We start from the raw sequence: 13,519 nt of genomic DNA, 5'->3' as shown, positions 1-13,519 counted from the left end.
GTCAGACACGACTGATGACTAACACGCACAGAGTGGTCAAATAACGTAATAATGGAAATGTGAAAAAATAATCTATTGCTGTCATGAACCAGGTGTGTGTATTTTTCCATGCCTCATTCTAGTTAATATATTATTGTCACATTTAGTGAAATATTCTTTTTCATTCATAAATATTTTGCACATTGCTATATAATTTTGTGTAACAATCTAATAGAATGTGTGTACATATGATATAGAGTATTCATGTACTATTACACATATACAGTATATAGTGTATGGGCTTCCCTGGTGGCTCAGTAGTAAAGAATCTGCCTGCCAATGAAGGAGACATGAATTCAGTTCCTGGGTCAAGAAGATCCCCTGCAGAAAGAAATGACAACCCACTCCAGTATTCTTGCCTGGGAGATCCCATGGACAGAGGAGACTGGCAGATGACTTAGCAACAAAACAACACTAATATATTGTATAATCTGTACGAGTAAAATAGATTTAAAAAGGGTCCTCATTTTTAATATGCATTTCTTTACTAAGGTCACTTTTTTTATTTGTATCTTGTTTTCTATTTTATTTTTTTCTATATAGTTTGGTCATGTCCTTTGCCTATTACCTATTGAGGTTTTAATTTTCTTTTTTAAAAAATCAATGCTCTGACATTTTCCCTAGCTTCTTTAATTTTAAAATAGTGGTTTTTAAAAATGCAGTTTAAAGAGGTCCAATTTCTAAGTGGTATCTCACTTTACCAATATTATAATGACTATTTTCAAAACCAACAATTTATAAAAGGAAACAATTCAAAGAGAAACATTCAGAAATTGTTGAGCGAAAAGCTGATAGAAAAGATGTTTGCCTTCACATTGGCCTCTGCCAGTTTGCATGGTCTCCAGCCCATGTGTGCGCACAAGCTGTTAGTCGTGTCCAACTCTTGCGACCTCAGGGACTGTGGCCTGCCAGGCTCCTCTGTCCATGGGATTCTTCAGGCAAGAACCTAAAGTGGGCTGCCATGCCCTCTTCCAGGGGGTCTTCCTGACCCAGGGATTGAACCCACGTCTCGTCTCCTGCATTGGCAGGCAGGTTCTTTACCACTAATGTCACCTAAGAAGCCCCCTCATGCCTGTAGACAGTACCAAACTACTAAAACGACAACATAGAACATGGAGTTGGGAAGAGAGGTGCACACTGGCTCCAGCCCACCACCCAAAGGTTACAGAGCGCTGCTCTGAGGCCTGGCCTTACGGCCCTCCTGATTCATTTATTTTGAAAGCTTGTCATGTATGAGGACTTCTGCTTTGTTGTTTCCTTAACAGGGCTGAGCTGTATCAGGATGCTGGAGTTATTTCAAGCTGTTGAAGGCAAACATCTGGAGGGTGTGGTAACTCTTACCAAATTCTTAGTGGGTTGAGCTTCACCCAGGGAAGGTGGTTTTCTTCCTTTACCCTTAAAAACAAAGTCATATTTATAATACTGATTATTAGTCCTTAATTACTCCTTCCATTATTATAACTGCTAAATTTCATATTACCTTCAGCTCTGTAATCTACTTGAGAATCTAAATTGTTAGTATGGCAGAATATTAATTTCATTTAGAAATATTATGAAATATCAGAGAAAAGGGAGAAACAAGAAAGGTTAGTCCTCCAAATAACCTAGACTCATTATTTTGCACATGTGTCCAGCACTGTATTAATTGCTGTGAGATCTGAAAAACAAACATGGAAGGGTATACTAACAGACAAAACTAGAATTTCAGTCAACATGAAAATGATATTGCACTAAGTTGTTAAATCCTAACCATAAATTTTATTAAACTTTACCCATCAGAAGCAAGATGAAATACACAACAATAAAAAGCTTGTAGCATGCCTGACTCATGAAGAAAATGCAGTGTAGTTAACCATCTTTAATATCTTGTCTTCTCATTACAAGAAAAAAGTGGATTGTATCAGTTAATTTTGTAACCATTTTAATATCAAGATTTAAATTTTCGTGTTATTTCTCTCTCTAAAATTAGATGATTTTGGAACATGGTGATCCATGCAAAGTTCCTCACACAAGAGAAAGAATTGCAAACATATAGCATACCTATGACCTTTAACCCTTCCTATTCCAAGAGGTGACATTGCTAGTTTGCTTTGAAACTTATACTCAACATAAGGCATTACTAAGCAATTGCATTTGTAAGCAACATGAAATGAACTTCTCATTCCTGCATAAGATAGTACAGTAACCCTTCTGTATTTGTAGGGGGATTGGTTCTGGGACCGTGGTGGATACCAAAATCCAAGGACAGATGCTCAAGTTCCGTATATAAAATAGCATTGAATTTGCTTATAACCAGGCACATCCTCCTGTAGACTTTAAATCATCTCTAGATTACTTATAATACCTAGTACAATGTAAATGCTATGTAAGTAGTTGTAAACACAATGTAGGTGTTGCATAAATAGTTGTAAATGTGTCTTGACAGATTTTAAGTTTTGCTTTTTGGAAGTTTCTGAAATTTTTTTTTTTGTTGAATATTTTTGATCTACAGTTGGTTGAATAAGAGAATGCAGAACCAATGGATATGACAGGCTGACTGTACTTTTTTTATGTCATCCTCCTTATTTTTTTGTTTTTTAAGTGTAGAATAATTGCTTTACAATGTTGTATCAGTTTCTGCCAAACAACGTGAATCAGTCATATATATATATATATATATATATATATATATATAAGTATTTATATATATCCCCTCTCTCAGAAGCCTCCCTACCCCTTCCCATCCCACCCTTCTAGGTCATCACGGAGTGCCAGACTTGGGCTCCCTGTGTTGTATCGATGCTTTCCACTAATTACCAGTTTTACACATGATAGTGTATATGTATGTCAGTATTACTTTCTCAATTAGTCCTTCCCTCTCTTCCTGCTGACTGTACTTTAAATCATTTGTTATAAGTAAGGATTAAGAGCTGAAATATAAGCTCTTCATGAATCTTAAACTTTGCCTTGAAGGATGTATAGATAGAACAGGAGAGATCAAGTATATAGAAAACAGAACAGAAGAAATTCTATATAAGAAATTAACATGAGTAAGGGGACAAGATTGGAAATAAGCTTGGCAAAAACACCACCAGGAGGAGGCTGGCTTGCATGAAGTAAATAACCATGATGATAAATGAAATAGTCCAACTTATTAAGGTCCAACATGTATTTTCATCACTGTCTGTAGGGCTCAAGGACAATCATGACATTTTACCTTCTGTGGGCAACTACTGGTACTAAATTTTTTTAAAAAACAATCCTTTTTCTATCATAAAACTGTTAAATATAAGATTAATTTTTTAAATATATATTTTGGCTTTATATAGCAGCTGGTAAAATTCCTAAAGAAAGAGTAAAGTAATAATAAAAATTTATTGAAGCTTTTTAGTATAAAGCAGGCATCCCAGATGGCTCAGTGGTTAAGAATCCACCTGCAATGCAGGGGATACGGGTTTGATCCCTGGATCAGGAAGACCCCTTAGAGGAGGAAATGGCAACCCACTCCAGTGTTCTTGATGGGATAATCCCATGGATAGAGGAGCCTGGCAAGCAACAGTGCATGGGGTTGCAAAGAGTTGAACATGACTGAGCTCTCATGCATGCATGCTATATGCATTATATCCTTTAACACTTAACCTTTTCAGCATCCTATAATGCAGATACTACATTTTTCTCCACTTTGCAGGTGAAGAAATTGTTATCTAGTCCCAAGATAATGTCTTCCAAATTTTGTTTTATTGCTTATATTTCATAACTGCTAATAGAGAAGTAGAAAAAATTAGCCCTGTACTTATCAAAATTATTGAGGCAAAAAAACTGAAAATTGTTGGACATAAATACACTCAAATTTTATATAAAAAGATATTTGTTAAATGTTTGATGAATTTTTATAGGTTCTGAGTTCTTACAAATATGTACATAAATGGATTAAAATTAAGATATTCTAGAAATAAAAATTTACCATCCTCGTCCAACTTATCACTAGCCTCCTTGAAAGTTACTATGGCAATGTGAAGTGAAAGCTGCTCAGTTGTGTCCGATCTTTGTGAACCCATGAATTAGGCAGTCCATGGAATTCTCCAGGCCAGAATACTGGAGTGGGTAGCCTATCCCTTTTCCAGTGGATCTTCCCAGCCCAGGAATCAAACCAGGGTCTCCTGAATTGAAGGCAGATTCTTTACCAACTGAACTATGAGGGAAGCCCATGGCAGTACTATTTATTATTTTCTTTCATTGATTTGTTTTCCTTTTTTAATTGAAGTATAGTTGATTTACAGTGTTACCCTTTTTTATTTTTAGTCCCCTTTTATAAATGATTTCTTTGCCCTAGTCAAAAGAGGAATAGGTACTTTACAAGTTGAAATTTTCCTCTTCTAGAATTGAGTAAATGCATTTTAGTTTTCTTATAAGCACTTGGATTTCCCTGCTAATGCTTATGATCATCAGAGAATAATAGTATCCTATCATGGGAGGAGTTTATATTTTGGCCCAAAGTAAATAGTCCTCAGCTTACCTTGCTGGTGCAGTTCAGCAGGGTCAGTGTGCCCTGTGAAACTGTTGATAGGTGAAGCTTGAAATCGTCACTGATATTCATTTTAAGGAATTGCTTCAACTTTCGAGCAGCACGATTTAAAAATGAAGCTTCCTATTATAGAAAAAACATCAGAAGGGCTGTGGTTCAAATAAAATATTAAGAAATGATAAGCTTTTCTAAAGAGCCTAAAGCCAGAACTGTATTGCCAAATAATGCCCCACCTCCACCCCACTTTTCTTCTATTCCAGTTAATCACATGACTGATGAGCAATTAAACTGAAACTGTTTAGCTCCCAGGTGACAGCCTAAAGTGCCTAGAACTCAGTTTAATGATTATATGACTTTTTAAACTCTCTTTTCTTTGTTATGTATGATCTTATCGCTTATGAGTGAGCACATAAGTTTATTCAGTTTTAAACAAGATAACTAAAGGAGAGCGCTTCTGAAAGCAGCAGTAATAAAAGGTATGTGTGATTTTTATTATTATTGTATTTGCCCCTTTGGAGATATGGATGAATAACTGGCAATAATAAAGGGCCTATTTTCCTAAAACAAGTGTTTCAAATACTTTAAGGAATTTTTTTTAGGAATTTATGGATACACTCAAATGCCATGAGGTTAACTCAGTTATTGTGAGTTTTGAAAAGACTTGAATAGCACACTAGTTTCTGAAGAAAGAGATGACACAAACTTTTATTCAAAATTCTGTAAATTGTAACATTACACCAAATAGAGGAGGTAATGATTTGAAGATAAGAAAATATTGAAAGAAAAAATTTTAAAATGTGTACAACTAAATTATGCCCATCAATTATGTGTGTATATGCAAGCAATCATTCTGACAAGCATTTTCCTGAATAAATGTTTCAGAACTGAGATGTGTATCTTTGAATTCAGCAGTTCTACTGTTTTCAAGGTGAAAAACACAATGCTAAAATTGAAAGGAATATTTGTCAAATAAGTATAGGGCAATTTGTAAAATAAAAGTATGAAAGACCACAATATAACAATATATCAATGGGAATTGTCAGGTTAGAACCAAAAGACTATGTCATTAATAATCAATATAATAAACAGATACAGGAAATATAAACTTCTATGATATCAAGCTCAAATGACATATAAACTCCAAATAATTATCATTACCTTATTATCATCACATGAATGTTTTTTAAAAAAGTTAGGTTCGTTATTCAGGCAATTGCTATCAAAGTTTATCATGTTGTCCTGTAATAAATAATATAAAATAATATGGTTAAACTGGGGACCTTTCTAGTATGTTGTAATTATAAAAATAACAATGTTATGATATTTGGTATTTATATGTGCATTTTTAGGAAAACAACCTGGCTCAGCTGACTAGGCAGGAAGAATAATTTTCTATATTTGAAGAATAAACAAGTATATATACAAACCCTTAAAAAGAGCTTCCCTAGACTCCATAGCTTAATTCAAGAAATGAGAGAAACTGGTTCTTGGGAGGGGGTAATGAAAGTAACTATTATAGTAGTTCTACTATATAGGAGTTGTACTATATGGGAGAAGGGAATGGCAACCCACTCCAGTATTCTTGCCTGGATGATTCCATGGACAAGGGAGCCTGGCAGACTGCAGTCCATGGGGTCAAAAGGAGTCTTTCACTATATAGGAAACACTATAAATTTTGAAATCATGAAGTTGAGATTAATTTAAGCAGTTATTTGATCCAGTTTCCTGACACAATCAAACAGTGACAAAGGGAATTAAGAATAATTTACTTGACAGAGTGAAGTTGAAATTCATTCTACAACATTTTAATCTGGTTGGCAATGTTTGAGGTAGAATTTTGCTGTGAAAAAGTGAGATTGAATGTGTGTATTGTCATGTAGGAGTGGGAAGGCAGACTGGCACATTCTCATTTTTCTTATCTAAGGAATTTCTTATCTTTCGAAGGTGGGGATTACCTGAATCCAGAATACAGTTGACATATTAGAATTTCCTAAGGATTCAGATTCTTTATGCACAGGATTGGACTAGCTCTGTCCAGCAAACTAGCAATTCCATGATAATCAAAGCTGCTATCAAGCAATCTTAACCTATGTGTTGTCATCAAAGAAACAGACAAAACTTGGAGTAATGGCAAGATTTAATCATGGGCTTCTAATCTTCATCTGCCTCTCAGAAAAATATGGATTAGTCGTCTTACCTGTGAAAAGCATAAATAGTCTCTGCGTTTATCCTGACTTTAAATATATATATATATTATATATTTTGCCTGTAAGAATTATACAGCCTGAACATGTAATCATTCATTTAACCATTCAGCACTTCCTACAGATCAGTATACAAGGTTCTCTGCCAAGCTTAATGGGAAAACAAAGATTAAAAAAAAAAAAGTTGCATTTTTTTTTGTGCCATTTGATATAAAGGGCAGATGCTGTATTGCTTGACACTTGTACATCATTTCTTATGTTTGTAAAAGTGTGCTTATATAAACAAGATTTGTTAGCACCAACCATCCTAGTCATTCTGAAAATACCTCAAGTGCAAATAGATATATTTTCTATAACTATCCTCATGTTGCCATTATATTAATACACATTCCTGAAAAGATAGTGGAGAATTAATGTTCTCCAACGTTCTCTCATTTTCCTATTGACTTATATTTAACCTCAAGAAGGACAATAAATCATTCATACATTTCTCTCTGATAAGACATGCATTTTGTTTTTGCCATGTTATTGTTGTTTAGTTGCTAAGTTATGTCCAACTCTTTCACGACCCCATGGACTGTAGTCTGCCAGGGGCTTTTATCCATAGGATTTCCCAGGCAAGAATACTGGAGTGGGTTGCCGTCTCCTTCTCCAGGGGATCTTCTGACCTAGGGATTGAACCTACGTCTCCTGCATTGGCAGGTGGATTCTTTACCACTGAACCACCTGGGAAAACCTTGTTTTTGCCATGCAATGCCTCCAAAAAAAAAAAAAGATTAAAAAATATGCAGCCAATCTGTATGCCATTTTTCAATTTACCAAAAATTATAATATAAAATAGTACCTATTTCTTTGAGCATTTTAATAAATTGTGAGACATGAATATTTGAAAAGCCATATTGGTTACGCCACTGCTCCATGTATTAAACAAGACTCATTTTTCGCAGATACAGAAAGGTAATGTTGTACCAGGTGATTTGTTTGTCAAATGTTTGCAGCAGTAGATAAAACTGTTACTTAAAAGGTTGACATAAAAGGCTGACTCCTATAGAAGTCACAATTATAACTGAATAGTTAACTTTAGTTTGCATTTTATGAATAAATTTAACATAAACATAAATGAGTAACAACTACAGTTGCTTTCTGCAATTGTTTTCATTTAAGCCCTATGAAAAAGATGGTTCAGACTAAGATTTATAGAATCATAGAGTTGGAAAGAAGCTTACACATCCATCTTTCGATTTAGAAAATAGCAGAATTACTTTATCAGTAATAGTTTATTAAAGGGATCTTGACATATTTGAATATTCATATTTATTATGAAATGAAAAATAAGAGACAATCCAAGATCACCTTGACTATGAACTCAATATTCTCCAGTAAAAACATTATCTATGTTGTTCCTGAAACACCTAATGTCCTTTCCGTTTGTAGAATTACATCTTCTTTCTTTTTTTTTTTTAAATTTATTTATTATTTTTTAATTTTAGTTTTTTATTTTTTAAATTTTAAAATCTTTAATTCTTACATGCATTCCCAAACATGAACCCCCCTCCCACCTCCCTCCCCATAACATCTTTCTGGGTCATCCCCATGCACCAGCCCCAAGCATGCTGCATCCCGCATCAGACACAGACTGGCGATTCAATTCACATGATAGTATACATGTTAGAATGTCAATGTAGAATTACATCTTCTTTCATTGCAGCATAGTTTTCTTCTATTTTGGAAAGTTTTCTGTTGCATTCATATCAGTCCCTTCCTCAAAAACACTAACTGTTTACAAAATTGATTTCTATTTCACTTTTTCTTTGTATATTTTCTTTGATTTTTTTTCCCTAAGATTCACTTTTGTGTGGTTTTTGCCAACATGCCTTCGATATGCCTATTCTAGTTGGACACTCATGGTCACATGTGCTCTAAGTGAACCACTGTCTATTTACAGCCCACTGGAGAAGGGAATGGCAAGCCAATTCAGTATTCTTGCCTTGAGAACCCCATGAACAGTATGAAAAGGCAATATGATAGGATACCAAAAGAGGCACTCCCCAGGTCATAAGGTACCCAATATGCTACTGGAGATCAGAGGAGAAATAACTACAGAAAGAACGAAGGGATGGAGCCAAAGCAAAAACAATACCCAGTTGTGGATGTGACTGGTGATAGAAGCAAGATCCAATGCTGTAAGGAGCAATATTGCATAGGAACCTGGAATGTCAGGTCCATGAATCAAGGCAAATTGGAAGTGGTCAAACAGGAGATGGCAAGGGTGAACGTCGACATTCTATGAATCAGTGAACTAAAATGGACTGGAATGGGTGAATTTAACTCAGATGACCATTACATCTACTACTGCGGGCAGGAATCCCTCAGAAGAAATGGAGTAGCCATCGTGGTCAACAAAAGAGTCCAAAATGCAGTACTTGGATGCAATCTCAAAAATGACAGAATGATCTCTGTTCATCTCCAAGGCAAACCATTCAATATCACAGTTGTCCAAGTCTATGCCCCAACCAGTAATGCTGAAGAAGTTGAAGTTGAATGGTTCTATGAAGACCTACAAGACCTTTTAGAACTAACACCCAAAAAAGATGTCCTTTTCATTATAGGGACTGGAATGCAAAAGTAGGAAGTCAAGAAACACCTGGAGTAACAGGCAAATTTGTCCTTGGAATGCGGAATGAAGCAGGGCAAAGACTAATAGAGTTTTGCCAAGAAAATGCACTGGTCATAGCAAACACCCTCTTCCAACAACACAAGAGAAGACTACACATGGACATCACTAGATGGTCAACACTGAAATCAGATTGATTATATTCTCTACAGCCAAAGATGGAGAAGCTCTATACAGTCAACAAAAACAAGCTCAGGAGCTGACTGTGGCTCAGATCATGAACATCTTATTGCCAAATTCAGACTTAAATTGAAGAAAGTAGGGAAAACCGCTAGACCATTCAGGTATGACCTAAATCAAATCCCTTATGATTATACACTGGAAGTGAGAAATAGATTTAAGGGTCTAGATCTGATAGATAGAGTGCCTATGAACTATGGAATGAGGTTTGTGACATTGTGCAGGAGACAGGGATCAACGATCCGCATGGAAAAGAAATGCAAGAAAGCAAAATGGCTCTCTGGGGAGGCCTTACAAATAGCTGTGAAGAGAAGAGAGGTGAAAAGCAAAGGAGAAAAGGAAAGATATAAGCATCTGAATGCAGAGTTCCAAAGACTAGCAAGGAGAGATAAGAAAGCCTTCTTCAGTGATCAATGCAAAGAAATAGAGGAAAACAACAGAATGGGAAAGACTAGAGATCTCTTCAAGAAAATTAGAGATACCAAGGGAACATTTCATGCAAAGATGGGCTCGATAAAGGACAGAAATGGTATGGACCTAACAGAAGCAGAAGATATTAAGAAGAGGTGGCAAGAATACACAGAAAAACTGTACAAAAAAGAGTTTTACAACTCGGATAATCACGATGGTATGATCACTCACCTAGAGCCAGACATTCTGCAATGTGAAGTCAAGTGGGCCTTAGAAAGCATCACTATGAATAAAGCTAGTGGAGGTGATGGAATTCCAGTTGAGCTGTTTCAAATCCTGAAAGATGATGCTGTGAAAGTGCTGCACTCAATATGCCAGCAAATTGGAAAACTCAGCAGTGGCCTCATGACTGGAAAAGGTCAGTTTTCATTCCAATTCCAAAGAAAGGCAATGCCAAAGAATGCTCAAACTACTGCACAATTGCACTCATCTCACACACTAGTAAGGTAATGCTCAAAATTCTCCAAGCCAGGCTTCAGCAATACGTGAACCGTGAACTCCGACATTCAAGCTGGTTTTAGAAAAGGCAGAGGAACCAGAGATCAAATTGCCAACATCCGCTGGATCATGGACAAAGCAAGAGAGTTCCAGAAAATCATCTATTTCTGCTTTATTGACTATGCCAAAGTCTTTTACTGTGTGGATCACAATAAACTGTGGAAAATTCTGAAAGAGATGGGAATCCCAGATCACCTGACCTGCCTCTTGAGAAATCTGTATGCAGGCCAGGAAGCAACAGTTAGAACTGAACATGGAACAACAGACTGGTTCCAAATAGGAAAAGATGTATGTCAAGACTGTATATTGTCAACCCTGCTTATTTAACTTGTATGCAGAGTACATCATGAGAAACGCTGGGCTGGAAGACACACAAGCTGGAATCAAGATTGACGGGAGAAATATCAATCACCTCAGATATGCAGATGACACGACCCTTATGGCAGAAAGTGAAGAGGAACTAAAAAGCCTCTTGATGAAAGTGAAAGAGGAGAGCGAAAAAGTTGGCCTAAAGCTCAATATCCAGAAAACGAAAATCATGGCATCCGGTACCATCACTTCATGGGAAATAGATGGGGAAACAGTGGAAACGGTGTCAGACTTTATTTTTTTGTGGCTCCAGAATCACTGCAGATGGTGACTGCAGCCATGAAATTAAGACGCTTACTCCTTGGAAGAAAAGTTATGACCAACCTAGATAGCATATTCAAAAGCAGAGACATTACTTTGCCGACTAAGGTCCGTCTAGTCAAGGCTATGGTTTTTCTTGTGGTCATGTATGGATGTGAGAGTTGGACTGTGAAGAAGGCTGAGCACTGAAGAAGTGATGCTTTTGAAATGTGGTGTTGGAGAAGACTCTTGAGAGTCCCTTGGACTGCAAGAAGATCCAACCAGTCCATTCTGAAGGAGATCAACCCTGGGATTTCTTTGGAAGGAATGATGCTAAAGCTGAAACTGCAGTACTTTGGCCACCTCATGAGAAGAGTTGACTCATTGGAAAAGACTTGGTGCTGGGAGGGATTGGGGGCAGGAGGAGAAGTGGACGACCAGGGATGAGATGGCTGGATGGCATCACGGACTTGATGGACGTTAGTCTGAGTGAACTCCGGGAGATGGTGATGAACAGGGAGGCCCGGTGTGTTGCGACTCATGGTGTCGCAAAGAGTCGGACACGACTGAGCAACTGAACTGAACTGAAATGATTCTCATTGGCAGCTACATAACTGATGCCTCCCTCCTTTCTTCTATTTTGTAGATATGGGATTAAGGATTGGGGTTTTGACATAGAAAAGAAAGAGTTAGTCTCATGGCTTACTACTCTGAACATGAACTTGGTCCCTACAGAAATATTCTTCCATTTCTGATTATCACTATTACAACCCACTCATGCCCCCAATCTTATGACATAAAAAGATTCATTTGGCGGACACTTTGAAAAGTGAAACTTCTTTTTAATGAAATTTGTAATCTGTATGAAATTTGAAAAGTTTGTTTTGTAATCTGTATTGTTCTTGTAATCCTATTTCAAATGTTACCAATTTTACCATTAGTCAGGTAGGTTGTCAGATTATATTAAGAATTGGTAGTTAATTCCTAGCTTAAATGAAACATCATCCATTTATTCTTCAATCAACACTTGTTGAACATCTACCATGTGCCTTATAGTAACTGGGGATAGAACTGTGATCAAGATTACAGATGGTTCCTTCCTTTAAGAAATTTACCTTCTGGTGTTAAAGACAGGCATCAATGCAATAAAATCTCAAGTTGATAATTGTCATAAAAAGTATATGCTACCATGAAAGCCTATAGAGAATTTTATTTAGGAACTTTAGTGAAGACTTCCCTCAGAAAGGAACACATCACCTGAGATCTGAAGCATGAGTAAGCTAGAGAAAAAGAAAATAGAGGAGGTGAAAAGATATAGAAAACAGCATTTATGGCTTCAGGTAAGTGAGATGGAACAATGGCAAATATGCTGCTGGATGAGAGTAAGAAAGCTAGTATATAGCTGAGAAAGCAAGAGAAATCACTGGTTCCATATGAAACAGAAAATCTAGAGGATACCAGATTATGCAGGGGCTTAAGAACATGTTAAGGAGCCTTGCCTTGATCCTCAAATTAATAACTAATGGATAAATACTTTTTCGAAGGGTCATGTTAATACCCGCATGATAAATGGTTTGGAAGGATTCAAGAAAGTAATGGGAGGCTATTATAGTCAGTGCTTATTGGACTCAGTGGTAGGAAAGAATGTAGCGATAGTTAAGTTGACTTGAGAAATATATATAAAGCAAATTAAAACATGATTTGAGAATTAAAGTTAATGAATACTGACAGACCAGGGATGATTCCTTGGTCTCTGGTGTGTGCAACAGAATATACTGTGTTGCCATTCACTGAGATAAGGCATAGTAGAAGAGATGGTGTGAATAAAATGTTTGCTTTTAAATACATTAAGTTGACATTCAGAGATCCAAGGGCATACACAGAGAAGCCAAAAAGTTGGGAAAATAGGGGAATAGACAGTTTTAAGAAGGTGGTGATCCATAATGTACAATGCCAAACAAGACGTCAAGTAAGTTGTCTTGTACAAAATCTATGCCCATAGAAAAAGCAAAATGAAATTAGAAAAACAAAACCTAAACTGCTGTGGTTTTTATCAGAGTCTAACCTATCTGGGGTAAGAGAAATACTCAATATCAGCCCTTGCTAATCAGTCCATCCTTTCTCACATAAGTTGGTAGGCACTAAGAAGCACTAGTAAAGTTTACAGTCCAGGAGCACAGACACATCAAAAGACTGAGACTTAATTGATGGACTAAAAAATGCTTCCCTCCCCATCTCCCCACTTTAAAGCTGGCTTGAAACTAAATATTAAAAAAATGAAGATCCTTGCATCTGGTCCCATCCTTCATGGCAAATAGATGGGAAAAATTTGGAAACTCA

At 36.4% G+C, this 13,519-nt stretch overlaps 1 protein-coding gene across 2 annotated transcripts in view; it reads right to left on the bottom strand.

The window, feature by feature from the left end:
* Positions 1 to 13,519, bottom strand: part of IL7 (interleukin 7) — a 58,566-nt gene that overhangs the window by 3,078 nt on the left and 41,969 nt on the right. The window contains 3 exon segments of one of the 2 annotated variants that reach the window (NM_001009777.1): positions 1,381 to 1,434; positions 4,535 to 4,666; positions 5,702 to 5,782. In NM_001009777.1, the coding sequence (NP_001009777.1) occupies positions 1,381 to 1,434; positions 4,535 to 4,666; positions 5,702 to 5,782 (267 nt within the window). 2 annotated transcript variants of the gene reach the window in all.

The sequence above is a fragment of the Ovis aries genome, chromosome 9 (genome assembly GCF_016772045.2).
Source record: "Ovis aries strain OAR_USU_Benz2616 breed Rambouillet chromosome 9, ARS-UI_Ramb_v3.0, whole genome shotgun sequence".
Lineage (NCBI taxonomy): Eukaryota > Metazoa > Chordata > Mammalia > Artiodactyla > Bovidae > Ovis > Ovis aries.
The sequence above is the reverse complement of the archived record's forward strand: the minus strand, read 5'-3'. Positions and strand labels throughout refer to the sequence as shown.